The 19150-nt window shown below is 47.5% G+C and overlaps 1 protein-coding gene and 1 long non-coding RNA gene across 3 annotated transcripts; one reads left to right on the top strand and one right to left on the bottom strand.

The window, feature by feature from the left end:
• Window positions 1-666: 666 nt before the first annotated feature.
• Window positions 667-13644, bottom strand: LOC309357726. Its single transcript, XR_014163202.1, has 3 exons — window positions 12517-13644; window positions 11913-12191; window positions 667-701 (listed from the first exon to the last, which is right to left on the bottom strand). It is a non-coding gene; the product is annotated as an uncharacterized lncRNA (long non-coding RNA).
• On the top strand, window positions 757-18827 carry POU2AF3 (POU class 2 homeobox associating factor 3). 2 transcript variants are annotated; one of them, XM_081890006.1, is made up of 5 exons: window positions 757-778; window positions 8904-8998; window positions 13651-13714; window positions 15445-15674; window positions 16629-18827. In XM_081890006.1, the coding sequence occupies exons 1-5, from the start codon at window positions 772-774 to the stop codon at window positions 16983-16985; spliced, it is 753 nt and encodes a 250-aa protein (XP_081746132.1). In that variant the 5' UTR covers window positions 757-771; the 3' UTR covers window positions 16986-18827. The 2 variants fall into 2 exon arrangements, with proteins under 2 accessions (XP_081746132.1, XP_081746131.1); XM_081890005.1 differs by lacking the exon at window positions 757-778 and adding an exon at window positions 1515-1745.
• The last annotated feature ends 323 nt before the right edge of the window (window positions 18828-19150 follow it).

The following is a 19150-nucleotide window of genomic DNA, read 5'->3' as shown; positions in this document are numbered from 1 at the left end:
AACGGGGAACACGAATAGGAAATGCCAGTGGAAGTGACTGTAGCTCTGTTGCCATCCGCAAGCATTCCTTGCAGGCCTCGACAGCCTTTCCTGGCCCTGCCACACCCCCCGAGGGCCATATTCGCTCCCAGAAATCTCACATGTGGCCCCCCAAAGCACACCCCAAACCCCACTGCCCCCCACCTGTTGCAGGAGCCCCCCCGACAGCTGGCAGGGGACATCAGAGGTCCGCAGGAGAGCCTGCCTTCCTCTCCCGTGAAAATACCCCCCATCCCCAGAGATATCTGGGTTGTTTGTGGCAAGAATGGTAAAAGGTGGGCGATGTCCCCCAAGCAGGGGTCCCAGGGAGGCATCAGCGATGGATTTTATTCCCTCAGACCCTCTGCTATGTGGGGAGATGCTCCTTTTCACTCAAAGGTAGGCCATTTTGTGGAGCCTTTGAATATTCAAATTGAAACTATCGCGCAATCATTGATTGTCAAATCATTGGATTCTTGAGGTTTTAAATACTTGGCTTGCGGGGAGAAAAATTCAAACTTATATCTGTAGGTATAAAACATTAATATTGTTTGTCTCCCACTCGAGATCTCCACAAAGGGTTTGGAATGATTTTTTAACTGAAAAAACCTTGTTTTCTTCTCTGTTTTCCTCTTGAATTAGGAAGCCCAGCTGAGGATCCCTTTTTTGTCCACAGAAGATCCCTGGGTGTAAAGGAAAAAAAACACAACCCAGAATAAAGATTTTTTCTTCTTCTTCTTCTTGCCCTGGAAAATGTCAGGTAAGTTTGATTTCAGTCTGTCTCTTTGTGGGGTTTTGGTGGGGAGGGTGGATTAATTCTCACCCGTGTAGTTTGTTGGGACAGTTTGCTTTCAAATAAAACAGGGTGGAAGAGGAAAGGGTGGGGAGAGTTAAGAACAGGAGGGCACCAGTGGCTCCAAAATGCAGTGAAATCAATGTTTCTTTAAGTGCATGCAAGTTAAATCTAACCAGATGCAAACTCATATACATAATAAATATATAAATATATATGCACAGGCGCACACAACACATCAGAGCAACAGGGCTACAGGAAAAAGAAGCGTCTCAGCTGGGAATGTTTAGGAGTGGAGCTGCTCCAAACTTCACTGTGAAAGGCAGCATTTAAATATATATATGTATATGTATAAGTATATATTTAAAACACACATTGCTTATGTGAAATTTTCACCTCCAAAGCCAGCCTCTCTGCCCAGGCAACCAGGGGCTACGGATCTCCAAATTACAAGCATTTCGCCCCCTCCATCCCCGGGGTGCAATTTAAGACTTCAGCCACGTAACTTGCCAGGTGATTAGTTGTGGATTTTAATATTCAGGGGACGATCAGAGCCCACCCACCACGACAGCGGGGCTTAGCCAGCCACCTGGCTCTCCCCACTTCCCGGGAGGAAGAGGAGAGGCTAAATGAATGCACCCCTAATACAGTAGGGTGGGGTGCGGTAGTTGGGGGGGGGGGGAGAGATGGGACTTTTTTTTTAATTGAGTGCGGCGCTCAATAAGGGTCGCTTGTGCCCAGATGTCCCCCGTGCTATTCCTTTTGCGTCCAGCGGCGGCGCTGCCGCGCAAGAAAATCCACGCGGGGGAAAAAAACCCCGCTGCGCTCCCCACGCGCGATCGCTTTCCATTCTTCCCACGCGCAATATACGCTTTCCGTGCACGGCTTGGGAAGGCAGGCAGATATGCGAGGTGGAAGGAAATGGGTATCTCAGGTGGGTCTCTTGCGGGTGGGGTGTAAAGTAGGGGCAGGGAGATTGTCGGTTGCGAAGAGTAGCTGGGAAGAGAAGCCGGATACTTCCGAGTAAACAGGCATAGGATTGCGCTGCACGCGAGTCCCATGGATTGCGACGGCTCTTTCTCCGGAGCCAACGTGCACAAGGTTGCAATTATTATTTTTTTGGCGGGGGAAAATAAATGCAAGCGATCATAAACTGTGTATAGAGTTTGCAATTGCTGTGCACGTTGACTTCGGAGTCCCGAAGCCGGATCCGGGCCACGTTTTACTCGGAAGTAAGCCCCACCCCCGTGCTCCACGGCGCTTCCTTCTTTCCAGGTAAGTAAGGGCAGCTTGGCAGGCGAGGAGTCGCCCGCCGCCTTGGCAAGGAGCCTGGCTGGAGACGGCGCGGCGCCTTTACTCCCGAGCAAGAAGGCTGCGGTCCCTCCTAACCCGACCTCGGGAGCCACCCGCAGCGAGATTCCTTGGAGCGGATCCGGCCTGCCCCCGCCCGCTTTCCCGTTCCCACGTGCAGGCCTCGGAGCGGGGGTCTGTTGGCTGGCGGCGCGGATAGAAGGCAGGCGCGGAAGGGAGCGCGGCGGCCCGCAGTTACTCACGGCGCTTACGAGGGAAGCACCGACCAGGCACCCTCCGGCGCAGCCAGCCTAGCGCAGGGCTCCGATCCGTGGCGCGCTTACTCCGGAGTAAGCCCCGTCGAACTGGCGTGCCGTGGAATCGGTTTGCAAACGGCTTGCAGCAGCCCGCTCCCCGTCTGTCCCCCCTGCTCTTCTTTTTCTTATTTTTGAGGAGCGGGGAGGGATCAGAGCCCCCCTCTCCAAATTTCACCGCTTCTTCTCTCCCCCCCCCCCAGTTCCCAGCCCTCAGATGCCTCTGCAAAGCTCTCTCTCACACACCCTCCCAAAGCAAACGCGGGATTTACTCACGAAAGCAAGGGTTCTTGGGCGAGATGTTTGCACCACCCAGAGACATGAAATGGCAGGATTCTGGGCTGCGGAGAGTGAATAGGCTTTTCCTTCAAAACTACCCTTCCCAGGCGGCCCCACAAGCCCTAACATTTAAACCGGATTGGGGATAAACGCATTTGTGACCTAGGCGCGCCTAGTGCAAAACGGACAGTTCAGGGAGCTGGCCAGACACCAGTTGTTCCTCTCCCTCGTGGGAATCGGCTCAAGTGTAGGTGGTTGGTGAGTGGCAGATACGGAGTAGCGGGAAAACATCATAAAGTTGGGCAGAAGAACCCATTTCATCCATACTTACCGCTGAGTTCAGAGGCCCACTACAATTTACAGAGTTGGTTTGCAAAGAATTACATAGGGTTGTACCCAGTGCTGGTCTTAAGAGTAGACCCATTGCCGTTATTGGAACTTGACATACTTAGGTTCATTGATTCCAGTGGGTCAGCTCTAGCATTGAATCCAGCCCACGATAGGAACAAAGGAAGCTGCCTTATATTCAGTCAGACCAATTGTGTGCTGTTGTCTAGACACTGGCAGGCAGCAGCTTTCCAAGGTTGCAGGCAGAGAGTCTCCCCCAGGGCATGCAATGCTCTAAGTTGCAGCTGCTCAAAAGCTCTTCTGAGTGCTTGCCTTGCATACCCATCTCGGTGGCTTTTTAAAAAAAACAAGGGATGAACTTATTTACTGATTGCATTTATATCCAACCCACTTTCCTGGTAGCGCCAGGTGGCAGGCACGATTCTCCGCCTCCTCCTTTAACCCCCACAGCAACCCTAATCTAAGAAGCAGCGACTAGCCCAAGGTGAACTTCATGGCTGAACGAGGATTTGAACCCAGGTCTCCCGGGTCCAAGTCCAACACTCTAACAACTACTGTATACCACACTGGCTTCTGGGTATTGCTGGGCTCTCATCAGCCTCAGCAGCAGGGCCAGTGGTGAGGGGTGATGTACATTGGAGGCCCCAGAGAATTTGGATGGCCACAGGTTCTTCACCCCTCTTTTAGACAGTGACCCTTGATTCCGGAATTCCGTTCTGCATGTTTGCAACACTTTGAGCCAGCCAAACTTCTAGAAGCCATATAAGTTTCTGGTTTTTCAGAAGGGGGTGTCACACCCAGTGGTTGTGGGGCGGGTACCACCAGCATAAGAGTGGGGGCTAGGCTACACCAGGATTCAAATTCCCTCTCCACCATGAAGCCCACTGAGCCAGTCTTCTGTCTCTCAGCAGAACCTACCTCGCAGGGTTGTTGTTGTTGTGAAGCTAAAATGGAGAAGGGGAGAAGAAGTGTGTACTTTTTGAGCTCATTGGAGGAAAGGTGGGATATAAATGTCGCCATGACCAAATCACTACTGCTTTGTGGTGCAGCTAGCTAATTTTATACTGTACTTTGGACTTACACAGGGGCCCACCTCTTTAGATAAAAGGTATAAATTTACTGAGTCTAAGGTGGCGCTGTGGGTTAAAGCCTCAGCGCCTAGGACTTGCTGATCGAAAGGTCGGCGGTTCGAATCCCTGCGGCGGAGTGCGCTCCCACTGCTCGGTCCCAGCGCCTGCCAACCTAGCAGTTCGAAAGCACCTCCAGGTGCAAGTAGATAAATAGGGACCGCTTACCAGCGGGAAGGTAAACGGCGTTTCCGTGTGCGGCTCTGGCTTGCCAGATGCAGCTTTGTCACACTGGCCACGTGACCCGGAAGTGTCTCCGGACAGCGCTGGCCCCTGGCCTCTTGAGTGAGATGGGCGCACAACCCCAGAGTCTGTCAAGACTGGCCCGTACGGGCAGGGGTACCTTTACCTTTACCTTTTAATGCGCCATCGCATGTAATGCACACCTCAATTTTCAGAACCTTTGAAACCAAAAAAGGTATTTGCTGTCGAATGTCAATGTGCTGTCGAATCTAATGCGCACCTTAATTTTCGCAACGTAATTTGGCCAAAAAAGGTGAGCATTAGATTCGAGTGAATACGGTACTACTCCACCAAAATGTGGTAAAGCAACCTTGCTGTGTGTGTGTGTGTGCAAATTTCCTAAAATCCTAGCCAGATGGCAACATTCCCGCATCATGACTGCACTCAATATAAGCAAGGCTGCACAGAATCTTGAAGCAACACAGTCTGGGTTTTTTGGGGGGGTGGGTTGGGGGGGTGCTACTTCCACCCAATAAGGCCAGCTAGCACTGAAAATAGTAGTGAGTTCCAGTAAAAGAAAGGCCTCTCGGTTTCCTTTTCCCATGACACAAGACACCTTCCTTAAAATAAAAAAAACTGCCGCTGATTATATACATTTAGGCATTTTGCAGTGGAATGGCATGGTCTCAGATGGTGCCAGATGCACAAGGGCCACCCAGGTTTCTACCCCTGCTTTGTTTCCCAAACCTCTGCAGGGGAACAAAATTGTTGCAGCTTCTCATCTGGCAAACTCATTCTAGGAATCGTCAGTGCTGTTTGTCAGGGCAGGACACTGGGCAGATGCCTGTGGTCCTCTAAGCAGAATGAGCAGGTCCCCCCCCACCGCAAAATAAAAATGGAGGCTCACTGACCATCCCTGGAAATCAATCTGTAACGCATTACTACCTAAGGACCCCTCCGTTCCCTGCAAACTGTCCTGCCCAGTTAAGACCATTAAATCCAGAATCTAACATTATGTAGCTGCAGCACTGAACGTTGTTGGCTGAAACTTGACACTTCTGTTTTCTCAGGACAGGTATCGCTTGTTTGGCTGTTTAATCCATAGCACTTGCATAGTACCTTTTGAGCGTTGTGGAAGACCTTCACATTTGCTCTCCTAGGCAAGCTTCACAACAGCCCTGTAATGTAGACTGACATCATATTCCCATCCCTTGGATGGGAGTGAGAAAGACTGAGACTAACGCTGTGTACACACCGTACATTTAAAGCACGTCTCCCGCCACCCAAGAATCCTGGGAAGTGTAGATTGTTAAGGGTGCTAGGAATTGTATCTCTCTGAGGGGTAAGCCACAGTTCCCAGGGTTCTTGGTGTGTGCTTTCAATGTGCTTACACAGCCTCTAAGCGTGAGCTAGAGTAAGCAGGTGGAACTCTGGCAAAGGCGAGGTTTGAATTGGGGACACCCCAGTTGCAAGGAATTCACAGCCAGGCAGCATAAGCACGTGCAACTCGGTTAGCTCAGTCAATAGAGCACACTATTCTTAATTAGGTTGTGGTTTTCAGCCCCACATTGGGCAAAAGATTCTTGCATTGCAGGGGGTTGCAGTAGACAGGCCTTGTTGTCCCTTCCGACTCCAGGATTCTCTCATTCTATGCATGTCTGCTAGGGATGTGGGTGGCGCTGTGGGTTAAACCACAGAGCCTAGGACTTGCCGACCAGAAGGTCGGCGGTTCGAATCCCCGCGACGGGGTGAGCTCCCGTTGCTCGGTCCCTGCTCCTGCCAACCCAGCAGTTCGAAAGCACGTCAAAAGTGCAAGTAGATAAATAGGTACCGCTTCGGCGGGAAGGTAAATGGCATTTCTGTGTGCTGCTCTGGTTTGCCAGAAGCGGCTTAGTCATGCTGGCCACATGACCCAGAAGCTGTACGCCGGCTCCCTCGGCCAATAAAGCGAGATGAGCGCCGCAACCTCAGAGTCGGCCACGACTGGACCTAATGGTCAGGGGTCCCTTTATCTTTACCTATGCATGTCTGCTAGGAAGTAGGTCTCACTTTGCTCAATGGGGCTGACTCCAAGGTAAGCCCGCACAGGATTGCACCATTAATGACAACTGTCTACTGCCGGGACAAGTGCTAGTTGTATCTGTATAACTGTGCAACGCTCACTTCCTGTTGTTTAATGACCAGCTGTATTTTGTTGTTTAATGACTGCTGTTATTTATTTATTTATCAAGACAAATATACCGCTTAATTATTATTTTTTAAAATCTCTTAAGCAGTTTACATAAAATGATATACATATTAGTTTAAAGTAGCAATAGAAACAGATAGTGTATTAGTGGTGGATTTATACTGGGCTGTCCGCACATCATTCTGCTTGGGAGAAGAACCACAAGGAGCAATGGGACATGCAACGATCTGAAATGAAGCAGTGCGCCATGAAGGCAGGATTGCGCATAACTGCCCCATCATGAGCACAAATTGTTATGAATGCAGAATTAAATAGATGTGCCCATGAAGCCTTGGATCACAGCATAACCAAGGCTCTTGGTTACTGCTGTATAAGAAAAAATATGGTGCGAAATATTGGGGTGTAGCCCTTGGCTGTAGCCAGGATTTTTGTTGGGGGGGCAGGACTTTTGTTTGGTGGGGGAGGGGCAGAACCAACGTGATTGGTCAGTTAGTTATGTATTTCTATTGTTTTACTTGATTGGGTGGGTAGCGGCCCCCTTGTCCCCTCTTGGCTACGCCAGTGGTATAGCCAACACCGGTCCCTATTCAGACTGTAAGTCAACCCATTGACATTAACGGACGTGGCGCAACTCATTTAAGGGTTATTGATTTCAGGAGGCCCACTCGGAGTAGTACTTTGTTGGAGACACCCCATTAGTTCTGCAGTAAGCTTCTAGGATAATCTCCCAGCCTTAAAAATCTACTTGCGTCTCCCCAGTCGTGCTGAAATGTGTTCTCCTCTCTGCCACCGCCCTCCCTGTGAGAATCAAATGGGAGGGTGCCCAAAACTGAGTTGCTGTTATGTGAACGGGAACTCACACTGGGTCACGACAGGGCCATCAGGTATGACAAAAAGATACTGAGTGCCTTCCCTGTGGTGTGTGTCGTGGGGGGGGGGGGCGGGCGCAGATTCCTCAGACTTACTGACCCAGAATGAAATAGACCTCCTTGAGTAATCTGGACTTAATCGGTTTATCGAACTCTAAACTCATGATGGGGGAAGCTTTATTTGACAAATGTTTGACAACACGCGTTCTATCAGGAAGTGTTTACAAATTAAGGAATGGTTGCAAGGCCATCAATAATATATTCAGAGAGATATATACTGACATCAAGTTTTCGTTTTTTTAAAAAAAATGCTTTCAATCATTCCACTCATCCAACCGTCTGCCATTGACCCCTTCTTTCTAAAGTATTTATATGTTATCCATGAAAGTCTGATAAATGTTCACACAAATACAGTTTTTAGCATAAGGGAATGATGGTGAACATTTAACAGTGTAGTCCTAACTACATATACTCAGAAGCAAGCCCCAATGAAGTCAGTGGAGTTTACTCCCAGGTAAGTGGAGGTGGGGGATGCAGGTGGCGCTGTGGGTTAAAGCCTCAGCGCCTAGGACTTGCCGATCGAAAGGTCGGCGGTTCGAATCCCTGCGGCGGGGTGCGCTCCCGCTGCTCGGTCCCAGCGCCTGCCAACCTAGCAGTTCGAAAGCACCTCCGGGTGCAAGTAGATAAATAGGGACCGCTTACCAGCGGGAAGGTAAACGGCGTTTCCGTGTGCAGCTCTGGCTCGCCAGAGCAGCGATGTCACGCTGGCCATGTGACCCGGAAGTGTCTCCGGACAGCACTGGCCCCTGGCCTCTTGAGTGAGATGGGCGCACAACCCCCGAGTCTGTCAAGACTGGCCCGTACGGGCAGGGGTACCTTTACCTTTACCTTTAAGTGGAGGTGGAATTGCAGCCAAGACAGTAAGTGCCAAAGTGGCATTGCAAGAGTATTATTATTCTTAATAATAAAGTGCTATTATTTTTATACTGCTTAATGGCAAAGTAGGTGCCTAGGTAATTTGATGGTAAAAGTCAATTACACGGACTTAAAATTGCAGGTATAAAAAACAATTATGCAAACATTAAAATGTAAACATACACAATGTGTTTCTAATGTTGTACACCACCCTGTGATCTTTTGTGCTATGTAAAGTGTAATAAGAATAAGAATAAATGCTATGTTGTGCTCAAGCTGGTGTAAAAAATCCAATTAAAACATTCAAAGGCTCAAACCACATTTTAAGGCTTTTCCCCTTACAAGTTTATTTTGACTTCCTGTTTTGTAATTCCGCATGACTTTCAGCTCCCTGCTACCCAGAAGTAAGTAAACCCTGTAAAGGAGGAAATATTTAAGGTAGTGTGGTCAGAATTAGAACCCAAGTCCTCGAATTCCTAAAGTGTGGAATCACTTGCTTAAGCAGTTTATGACTCCGAGCTGGTAAACCCTAAACTCACTTTTTACTTTTCAGAATATAAAATCCTATTGTTCTTTTAGGAAAACCAAAGGTCTATCAAGGTGTCCGAGTCAAGATTACAGTGAAGGAGCTTCTGCAGCAGAGAAGAGCCAAGCAGGCTGTGGCAGATGAAGCAGTAAGCATCTCCTCCTCTTCCCACAGTTGTGGCTAATTGCATCATCATCATAATAAACAACTTGTTATTTTCTTCCTTTCAATTGGTGACGTGGCCTGCACCAGGCCACTTGGTTGTGCAACACTTGAACGTGTGTGAACTAGAACCTGGGATCTTGAAACAGCTGTTCCCAGATAGCACCACTTCAGATTGAAGGGGCGATGCATTTGAATCCTTTCCTACCAAACGCCAAACCCTGCATGTAGAAAACTAGCTTGTCAGTGAGAAATGTGGGGCTCAGAACCCTTCTCCCTAGCATATTAGCTTTCTATTGCAAGGATTAAAATATATGCAAGAGCATTCACCATTGTCACCCTCCATTTGCAATCTGAAGCAGTCCAGGAACAGTTTATTGCTCATTTACACTGGGCCTGACTATAGAATAAACATTGTACTGGAGCTGATGCAAAGCCATATGAAAGTCTTCCTGCAGTAGTTCATTCATACATACAGTGGTACCTCGGGTTACATACACTTCAGGTTACATACTCTTCAGGTTACAGACTCCGCTAACCCAGAAATAGTACCTCGGGTTAAGAACTTTGCTTCAGGATGAGAACAGAAATCGTGTTCCGGCGGTGCAGTAGCAGCGGGAGGCCCCATTAGCCAAAGTGGTGCTTCAGGTTAAGAACAGTTTCAGGTTAAGAATGGACCTCCAGAACGAATTAAGTACTTAACCCGAGGTACCACTGTACTACCAATCACCCCTCAAGCACTGAACAGTTATCTGTAAACCAGCCATAAGGTGCCCTCTTTGTTCTCATAAATTAATGCATGAAATTTTTGACCAGTATTTTCTGACCAACCAAGTGTCAAAGTGTCTGGGGACCTTCTTTGTGTGCCTCCTCTACGAGAGGTCTGGAGGGTGGCAACATGAGAACCAGCCTTCTCTGTGGTGGCTCCCTGTCTGTGGAATGCTCTCCCCAGGGAGGCTCACCTGGTGCCTTCATTAGACACCTTTAGGCACCAGGCGAAAATGTTCCTCTTCAATTGACATTAGCATTCTATGGCCTTTAAATGTGTTTGTAGGAGGATGGTTATTGGTTGGTTTTTGTTTTCTTACGTCTTTTGAGTTCGCCTTTTGTATTTTTATTCTGTGACCTGCTTGTGAGCTTCAGGACAGGCGGCATGCAGATTTAACAAATGATATGAATGAAAGCCTAATCTGCTAATTTTAGCATAAGAACATAGGAAGGCGTATTATGCAGAGGCCATTAGTCCATCTGACTTAGCACTGTCTACAATAAATGGCAGTGGTCCTGCAGGTTCTCAGCTGTATCTGGAGATACAGGGAGACTTCTGCATGCAAAACTTAGGCTCTAACATCTCAACCAGAGGACCTTCCCTTTCTGTGGGTGGGTTGCAGAAAGTGGAAGTTTTTGGTCCAGAAGAAAGAGGCAGAAGGGGGTGGATTCAATGCTGAAGGACTGCTCCAGACACACCAGTCTGGATGTGGCACCACAAGTCAGCTTTTGCAATGCATAAACTGTGAAGGTGGAATTTTTCGGGACTGTGCTTGAATTTCTGCAGGAGTTGCTGCTCCAAAGCATCAGGGAGGGTTATGACACAGAGACCTGGGTGTTTCTGTCACCCTCTGATGCCTCCACTCTGGATGTTAGGCCAACGCAAGATTCCAGGTTACACCCATCCCTTTTTTGCAATTTAAACCATGGCTAGTCTTACATGGTCTCTCTCTCTTTTAAAAAAAGCTACAACTCCCATTTTCTAATGATGCGAGTAGGGTGGGGAGGCTGTAGCTCAGTGCTGCAACACCTCCTTCACATGCAGAAGGACCCAGATTCCAATCCCTGGCATCACGATCTGAAAGAATCAGGCAGCAGCTGATGTGAAAAGGTTTGTGTCCGAAACTCTGGAAAGGCGCTGCCAGTCAGAGTGGGCAATAGTGGGCTAGATAGGCAAATAGTTTGACCTTATATAATGTAGTTTCCTGTGTTATCATTTGTTACATTTACAAAGCAAGAGTGCGTAGACTTTTGAGTTTCCAACATTTGTCATCTTTGGAGTAGACCCATTGAAATTAATGGACGTGGGTAATTTAGATCTGTTAATCTGATGAGAGGGATTACTTGGGTGCAGCCCGTGATCTCTTAATAATAATAATAACAATTTATTATTTATACCCCACCCATCTGGACGGCTTCCAACAAAAGTTAAGGTGTAGCTAAAAAAAGGTTAAGGGACCCCTGAAAGTTAGGTCCAGTCGTGGCCAACTCGGGTTGCGGCGCTCATCTCGCTTTACTGGCCAAGGGAGCCGGCGTACAGCTTCTGGGTCATGTGGCCAGCATGACAAAACAACCAGAGCACTACACGGAAACGCCGTTTACCTTCCCGCCGGAGCGGTACCTATTTACTTGCACTTTGACGTGCTTTCGAACTGCTAGTTTAGCAGGAGCAGGGACCGAGTAACGGGAGCTCACCCCATCGTGGGGATTCGAACTGCCAACCTTCTGATCAGCAAGCCCTAGACTCTGTGGTTTAGACCACAGCGCCAGCCATTTCCCATAAGGTGTAGCTAATCGGGCTCAAATGCTGCTGATGGTAACACAGATCATCCTATAGCTCAGGAATGGGGAACCTGAGGACTTCCAGATGATATTGGATTACGCTGCCCATCATCCCTGATCAATGGCTGCACCGGCTGAGCCCAGGTTCCCTGTGGGAAAGTGTTAACGGCTCTGCGAGAGGAGGAGTGATTAAGAAGTCACACGCAGCACATTGCACTATGTGCAAAGAGCTCCCCTGGCTTATGTTGCTTTAGTGATTTGCATAAAGAAAAAGCCAGCCAAATACTGCTTCCGGGTTCACATCACTGGAGGGCTGTTTTCCACCTTCACAGATTAACTCTGGTACCCACCTGTTGCTATTCCTTGGAAAAGACATTTGCCCTTTGTCTAAGAAACTGGGCAATCTGGGAAGTATGTGTGTGTGTGAGAGAGAATCAATCAATCAATCAATCCCTTCAGCACTGAAATGACCCTAGTGAAGATACGTCTTCTGATGACATAAAAATCTGTGAATGTAGTTTAGTTTTCTAGCTGTGCTGTAAGAAAACAACGGCCGCTTTCTTATCTACTGTAAGCAGGAGGTTTTAGAACACAAGCAAGGCAGCCGTTTAGATGATCCTGCGGGCAGCCTGCAAGGGAAGGGGAGAGAAGAGACAGCAAAAGAAATTTTATGTATTGGGGCATGAACATGCAAACTGAAACACGGAATCACCATTGGAAATTTGCACTTCTCCAAATTTGGCAATGCATTTTTTCTGTCGAGTAATGTGTGTGCGATAAAGTGTGCATAAAAATGCAAATATTACATTAAAAGAGCATACACAAATGCTTTATGTTAGGAGAAATCGTTTGCAAAAATGTGTATATTAGAATCTGCATGCTGATGTGCAAATGTGTGTTTAAGAGTGGAAAAATGAGAAACCGAGAGAAATCGAAATTGATAGATTTGCTCACCTGTCATTTCATATCATATCCTTCCTCATGCAGGAAAGAATTTAAGCTTTTCTCAGTTTCTACTGACAATGGTTCATGAAGCTGTGTCATGTCTGCTCCTGAGGCTTTAATGCCATTTCACATTCCTGTTTCTGCTTTTTAATTTTTTTAATGTTTCTTAGCTGCCTTGGGAGTGCCCTAAGCATTGTGTGTCAAAAATGGAATGTTATAAATAGTTAAATATTTTTTAGTGTAAATACACAGATTAATAGCAATCCCAGAGGGACCTCTCCCCAATATTTAAAACCAGTGGGTAGAGGGTTGTTGTAACATGCAAGATCTCATCTGAGAAATTTCACTAGCTTTCTTTGTGACTCAGATGGCTTTCCTCAACATAGTTTTGGGTGTTTTAAACTGCCTTGGGTTTCGCTTGAGTCGAAACCTGGCAAGGAGTGGAGGGACTGTGAAACACCCTCCCCCCTTGGGGGGAAATTTCATTGATCTTATGGAGAACCCCTCTGTTTGTGGAAGAGCCATCCCATTCACTTTGAGCTGCCTTCGAATTCCTTTTTAGGTGAACTCTGTGTCTGGGCTCTAGACTTCTGGAGTTCAAAGCATCTGCCGTTCAGTTGGAACAGCTGCTGTTACAGAGCCTGCCTTTATGGATTTAACTGTGATCAAACAAAGCAAGGTTGTAAATTCCTGCGGGGGAATGCTTTGCAAATAGGGGTGACCTCCCAGTAACTTTTAAAAAATATTTCCTGCTCTCGGTGGCACTTCACCCTAAACACAGGCATGTTGATAGCAGGTTATTTAAAAAATAATAATGCCGAGAGCCTGTCCCATGGCAAAATAGTGCGTTCTTAACAGATTTCAGGAATTGCATGTTTCTTCTATGGGAGCATGCATCTTATGAGTTAGGTAACAGACTAACTAACATCTAACATGGCCACAACTTCAACCTACACAGATAACAGCAGAATCAACCTGCATTGCTAACTCCCTGCCTGCTCCTCTTGGAGATAAAGCCTGGACTTACCTCCACCGTGTTAAGGGGATGAAGGAAGGGGGGGAGGGAAGGAGGCAAGGAATTTCTTCTGCTTTATAAATGGAGAACCACCCAGCTGTGCTTTGCTTTATTCCTTGTGTTCTCAGGTTTCCGGAGAAGGCAGTGGCAACAATGTCCAGTTCACGGAGTCTTTCTCCCCTCCCTGTGCAGGTTGGTACAGGAGCACCTTTTCTCTCTCCCCCCCCACCTTTCCCCTCTCTCCCAAAACACATCCCACTTCTTTTCCGGACTTCCTAAACCTGGCATTTAATTAGGAACCTAGCCAATCAGAACTTTGCTAAATGCAGAGGGGGAAGCCAGCAAGGATGTCCTCGCCCCACCTGGCAGCCTCTTCATCTCAGTTTGGGGCTGACCTATAGACCCATCCTGTTCCCAAAAGGAACTAATGGACCAAGTTTAGTGGCTTGCTTTCTCTCCCGTCCATTTCTCTCTCTCTCTCTCTCTCTCTCTCTCTCTCTCTCTCTCTCTCTCTCTCTCTCTCTTCCTGTTAATCCAGCGGCTTGGGGGGGGGGTTAATCTTTTCACATCTTACATCAGCTCCTTCCTCCTGTACAAGAACTCTTACTGTCAGAAAGTCCTTCCTGATATTTAGTCCTTTCTTGTAACTTGAATCCATTGGTTCGGAGCAGGAGAAAACAAGTTTGATCTATCCTCCACATGGCAGCCCTTGAATATGGTGGTCATATCTTTCCTCAGTCTCCTCTTTACCCTAAGGCTACCAGATTCCCCCCCCCCCCCCAATGAATCCACTTTTCAATTTAAGTAGGAATGATAGGATTTTGTCAGGAGACTGATTTGTAAATCCGGGGACTGTCCCCAGGAAACGGGGACGTCTGGTAACCTTACTTTATCTGGCTAAATATACCCAGGTCCTTCAACTGTTCCTCATAAAACTTGGTTTCCAGACCCTTGAAGATCTTGGTTGCCCTCCTCTGCACACTTTCCAGCTTGTCAATATCCTTAAATTGTGGCGCCAAGAATTGGGCACAGTAGTCCAGGTGTGCTCTGACCAAGGCAGAATAGAACGGGACTATTACTTCCTTTGATCTGGGCACTATACTTCTGTTGATGCAGCCTAGAATAGCATCAGCTTTTTGCTTCTTTTTCTGCTGCTGCTACTGCATTGCATTGTTGACTCATGTAAAGCTTGCGGTCTGCTAAGACCCCTATATCCCTTTTACGTGTACTATTGACAGTCCTGGTGTCCCCCATCTCCTATTTGTGCGGCTGATTCTTCCTGCCTAGTGTCGAACCTTACACTTGTCATGTGTTCTTCAAGAATTGTGTTATTTTTATGGATTTTTTCTTGTTTGCTTGTTTTTGGCTGCCCTTTGGCTTGTGCGAAAGGGGGCATATAAATCATCAAAATGATGCAACTACAGTGGTGCCTCGCAAGACAAAAAGAATCCATTCCGCGAGTCTCTTCGTCTTGCGGTTTTTTCGTCTTGCGAAGCAAGCCCATTAGCGGCTTAGCGGATTAGCGCTATTAGCGGCTTAGCGGATCAGCTGTTAAGCGGCTTAGCGGATCAGCTGATAAGCGGCTTAGTGGCTTAGCGGATCAGCTGTTAAGCGGCTTAGCGGATCAGCTGATAAGCGGCTTAGTGGCTTAGCGGATCAGCTGATAAGCGGCTTAGCGGCTTGGGGAAAAGGGGGGGGGGAAAGGAAAAAAACCCCGCAGGAACTTGCAAGACATTTTCGTCTTGCGAAGCAAGCCCATAGGAAATTTGTTTTGTGAAGCACCTCCAAAACGGAAAAACCTTTCGTCTAGCAGGTTTTCCGTCTTGCGAGGCATTCGTCTTGCGGGGCACCACTGTAACTAAAATGACAGCTGTTTGTCCTTGCGTCCTACTGTCTTGTTCTCTCCTCTCCTCCTCTCTTAGCCCCTTACGTAGACACAGAACTTGCCTCTTCTTCGTCCGGCTGCGTACAACCCTGGCAGTTCCAAAACTGCACTGCCTGCGAGGAGCTCCCCAGTTACTTGGAGCAGCTGGTTGATTCCTGCCTTCAAACTGAGCTACCTTTGGATGCTACTATGGGGACTACCCAGGGCAACATGCCTTGCTCGCCCGACAGCCTCCAACTAGGCCCTCCCTACCTCAACCAAAGCCTGGTAATTGCACTTCAGTTTTTATGGGTTGGGGATCAGGGTTCTACAAAGCACCCGTATGCTTGGGGGATTTAAACAGCAGGAAAGTAAGAGCATGACTGCAGGGTAGAAATTGCTGAAAGCTGTAAATAGCTTTGGGAGAAGCACAGCTGCTCTTATGGAGCCCTGCTGTGGGGTCTCTGTTAAAGCAATTAAAGAAAGCCAGTGTGATAGTGTGGTTAGATCATGGGTAGGCAAACTAAGGCCCAGGGGCTGGATCCGGCCCAATCGCCTTCTAAATCCGGCCCGCAGACTGTCTGGGAATCAGCGTGTTTTTACATGAGTAGAATGTGTCCTTTTATTTAAAATGCATCTCTGGGTTATTTGTGGGGTATAGGAATTCGTTCATTCCCCCCCCAAAAAAAAATCCACCCCCCACAAGGTCTGAGGGACAGTGGAGCAGCCCCTTGCTGAAACCGTTTGCTGACCCCTCAGTTGGATTGGGAGACATGGGTTCAAATCTCCACTCAGCCGTGAACCTCACCTACGCCAGTTACTGTCTCTCAGCCTAACCAACCTCACAAGGTTGTTGTGAAGATAAAACGGAGAGGGGGAGAACAGTGTTTGCCACCTTGGGCCCCTTGGAGAAGAGGTGAAATATATAGCGGTACTTCGGGTTAAGTACTTTGTTCCGGAGGTCCGTTCTTAACCTGAAACTGTTCTCAACCTGAAGCACCACTTTAGCTAATGGGGCCTCCTGCTGCTGCTGCGCCGCCGGAGCACGATTATTGTTCCCATCCTGAAGCAAAGTTCTTAACCCGAGGTACTATTTCTGAGCTAGCGGAGTCTGTTACCTGAAGCATGTGTAACCGGAGGTACCACTCTAAAGGGAATCAATAAACGAAGCCTGGAGCCTTAATTATTATTGACTTTTTCCCTCAGATGCCTCCTTTTCTCTCTCCTCTCCCTTCTCTGTAGGGTCCCGGATCCCCGGATTCCTCTGACCCCTCCAGCTCATTTGATTACAGCTACTCTCCACCGCAGCCTCCTCCTTTCACCCCACTCTCTTACAGTTCCCCTTCCCCTCTGGATGCTAAGAGCTGCATGTATCCATCGTCGGAAGGAAGCCCCTATCACCAGCAGTCCCAGTTACAGTACAGTCACGCCCCTTCTGCGTGCTGCTGTACGTCTTGCGGCTCCCAGCACTTGGACGCTTTCAGAGTACCGGAATATTTCCCCTACGCAAACACGGACTGCAGGGACTATGCCCCTTCCGTCTCCGTAGCAGATGACTTCTTCCGGAGAGATCGGAGTTGGGATACATGCTACAGCTAATGGGAGAGCGTCCAGTAGGCGGCCGCTGTCCTAAACGCAGGAGATCAGCATAGACTCTGGTTGCCATTCTGGTTGGAGGAGGGTGCAAGTATCCCAGCTTCACAGAGTTCTTCATCGGGTGTAGTGGAAAGGGGGGTGACATTATTAGACCGTTGGTTCTCTGCGCTAAAACACACACACCGAGGAATCCACATTCTTCTGCACAGAGAAAAGCTGAATCCTGCAAGCGACTTAATTGATGTGAATGTCACTTTTTTTGCCTAATTTGCTTTGCCTCTGCTGGTTGTGGGGAGAATAAAAGGGGCTAGGCAGGGCGCTGCCGTTGTACTCCTGGCCCACTGGGTATCTTTTTCACCATCATGTCTTATGTCATTGAGCACTGCCTGTATACTTCTGTAATCATAAGTATTAGAAACTTCTTTTTTAAAAAAGGCTTGAGCTAAATTGTGCATCCAGCAACACATTTTGCAGTTCTTCTGTACATGATTGGAATTGTGGCATGCGCACAGCCCGTTGTTTAACACCCTGGATTAGTGGCATGTTTTACCCTCACAACCCGGCGTGCTCACTATATTTAAAACTTTGGTCCCCTCCAGATGAAGGGTTCTGTGAACCGCAAAAGCTTGCATTCGCCTATCCATAGAATATATATTCTGTTTCCTTCATCTCTTTCATAAATACAGCATGTATATATGTTTGTGCTCGGATCAGATAAGCCAGTATATTGCCTCCACGAACATAACCCAACCTTTTCCTTCTTCTGGTGGTGTTTTCTGTGGGGTTCATTTAAGGGTGCGCACAACGTTTTAAACCACATCACAGCATTTCTTTCGCCATCCTGTCATTCTTGTATCTTTGATTCCATTAAACAAACGTCAGCCAATTTGCCGCAGATGGGTGTGTTTTCCCCCTTTCATTCTCGCAGCACAAACTGATAGCTGGAGGCGTATTTCAGTGCATTGCATCCACACAGAATGAAATAATTGTGGGGTGGGCTGGGACCTCGGTGGCTATCTAGTCTGACCCACTTTTCAGTGCAGAATATGCAATTACAGCACCCCTGAGAGCTGCTTAAATGCCTCCAGTGAAGGAGAGAGCCCAGCATTTCCACTGGTGAACAGTTCTTGCCATTAGGAAATCCCTCCTAACACTTAGCTGAAATCTGCTTCCCTGTAGTTTCCAGGTTATAAATTTTTGTCCTGATAAAATTTTGATTTTTGTCGTGGGAGAGATACTTTCCATTTCCAGTAAAGGCTGAGTGGGGAGGTTTATTGGATATTCCAGAGTAGTCCTATAGACTTTGTCAGTATATGGGTGTAATCTACTATTGGGGATCAGTTAGTCAAACCACCCCATCTTTCCTCACTTATGGCTAGCAGCATGCATAGCCTGCAGAAAATTCACCAATAAACTAGAACTTGAAGTCCCAAGTAATTATTCTGCCTTTGCTCATCAACATGAAGCACTTTGGACATCGGAAGTGTGGCTCAGTCTTCTGAGATCTGAATCACACATTTTGAAGCCTATATCTACAAGGATTGTAAGAGGCAGACCCACATAGAATGCATTACAGTAATCAAATCTAAAGGTTACCAGAGCATAGACGACAGAAGTTAGGCTACCCCTGTCCAGATAGGTGCACAGCTGGGCCACCAGCCAAAACCGATGGAACAATAAAACAACAGGGTGGCGATACAATGACTATTGCAGTCGACGCAAGCTAATACTGTATCACCAACTGTCTGTAAACAAACAATAAACATCCATAAAAATGGCAAAAGTAGTTTCTTTCCCAAATAGGTTTTATCTTTATCAGTAAATAAAGAGTTCACTTGTATTATATCAGTGGTTCAGTGCTCATTTCTGTTCTTTCCAAAATAGATTTTATCTTGAACAATTGCAAACACAGTAATAAAGAGTCCACTTGTGATATACCAGTGGTTCAGTGCTCAGACGTTTCGTCACTAGGGAACCATTCACTAACAGTGCCGTATCTGGATTGAGTTTCAGTTTGTTAGCTCTCATCCAGTCCATTACCAAGGCAAGGCTGGTCCAGTGCTCCCACTTCTGCACCTGCAGTTGTAAAGGAGAAGTAGAGCTTTGTGTCATCAGCATATTGCTGACATCACACTGCAAAACTCTGGATAACGCCAGTAAGCAGTTTC

The sequence above is a fragment of the Podarcis melisellensis genome (genome assembly GCF_964234715.1).
Source record: "Podarcis melisellensis genome assembly, chromosome: 15".
In the NCBI taxonomy this organism is placed as follows: Eukaryota; Metazoa; Chordata; class Lepidosauria; order Squamata; family Lacertidae; genus Podarcis; species Podarcis melisellensis.
The sequence above is the reverse complement of the archived record's forward strand: the minus strand, read 5'-3'. Positions and strand labels throughout refer to the sequence as shown.

Coding starts and splice junctions, on each gene's coding strand:
- POU2AF3 (XM_081890005.1), top strand. CDS start 1,553: ATGTCCCCCGTGCTATTCCTTTTGCGTCCAGCGGCGGCGCTGCCGCGC. Junction 8,999..13,650: donor AGGCTGTGGCAGATGAAGCA/GTAAGCATCTCC, acceptor TTGTGTTCTCAG/GTTTCCGGAGAAGGCAGTGG. Junction 15,675..16,628: donor CCTACCTCAACCAAAGCCTG/GTAATTGCACTT, acceptor CCTTCTCTGTAG/GGTCCCGGATCCCCGGATTC.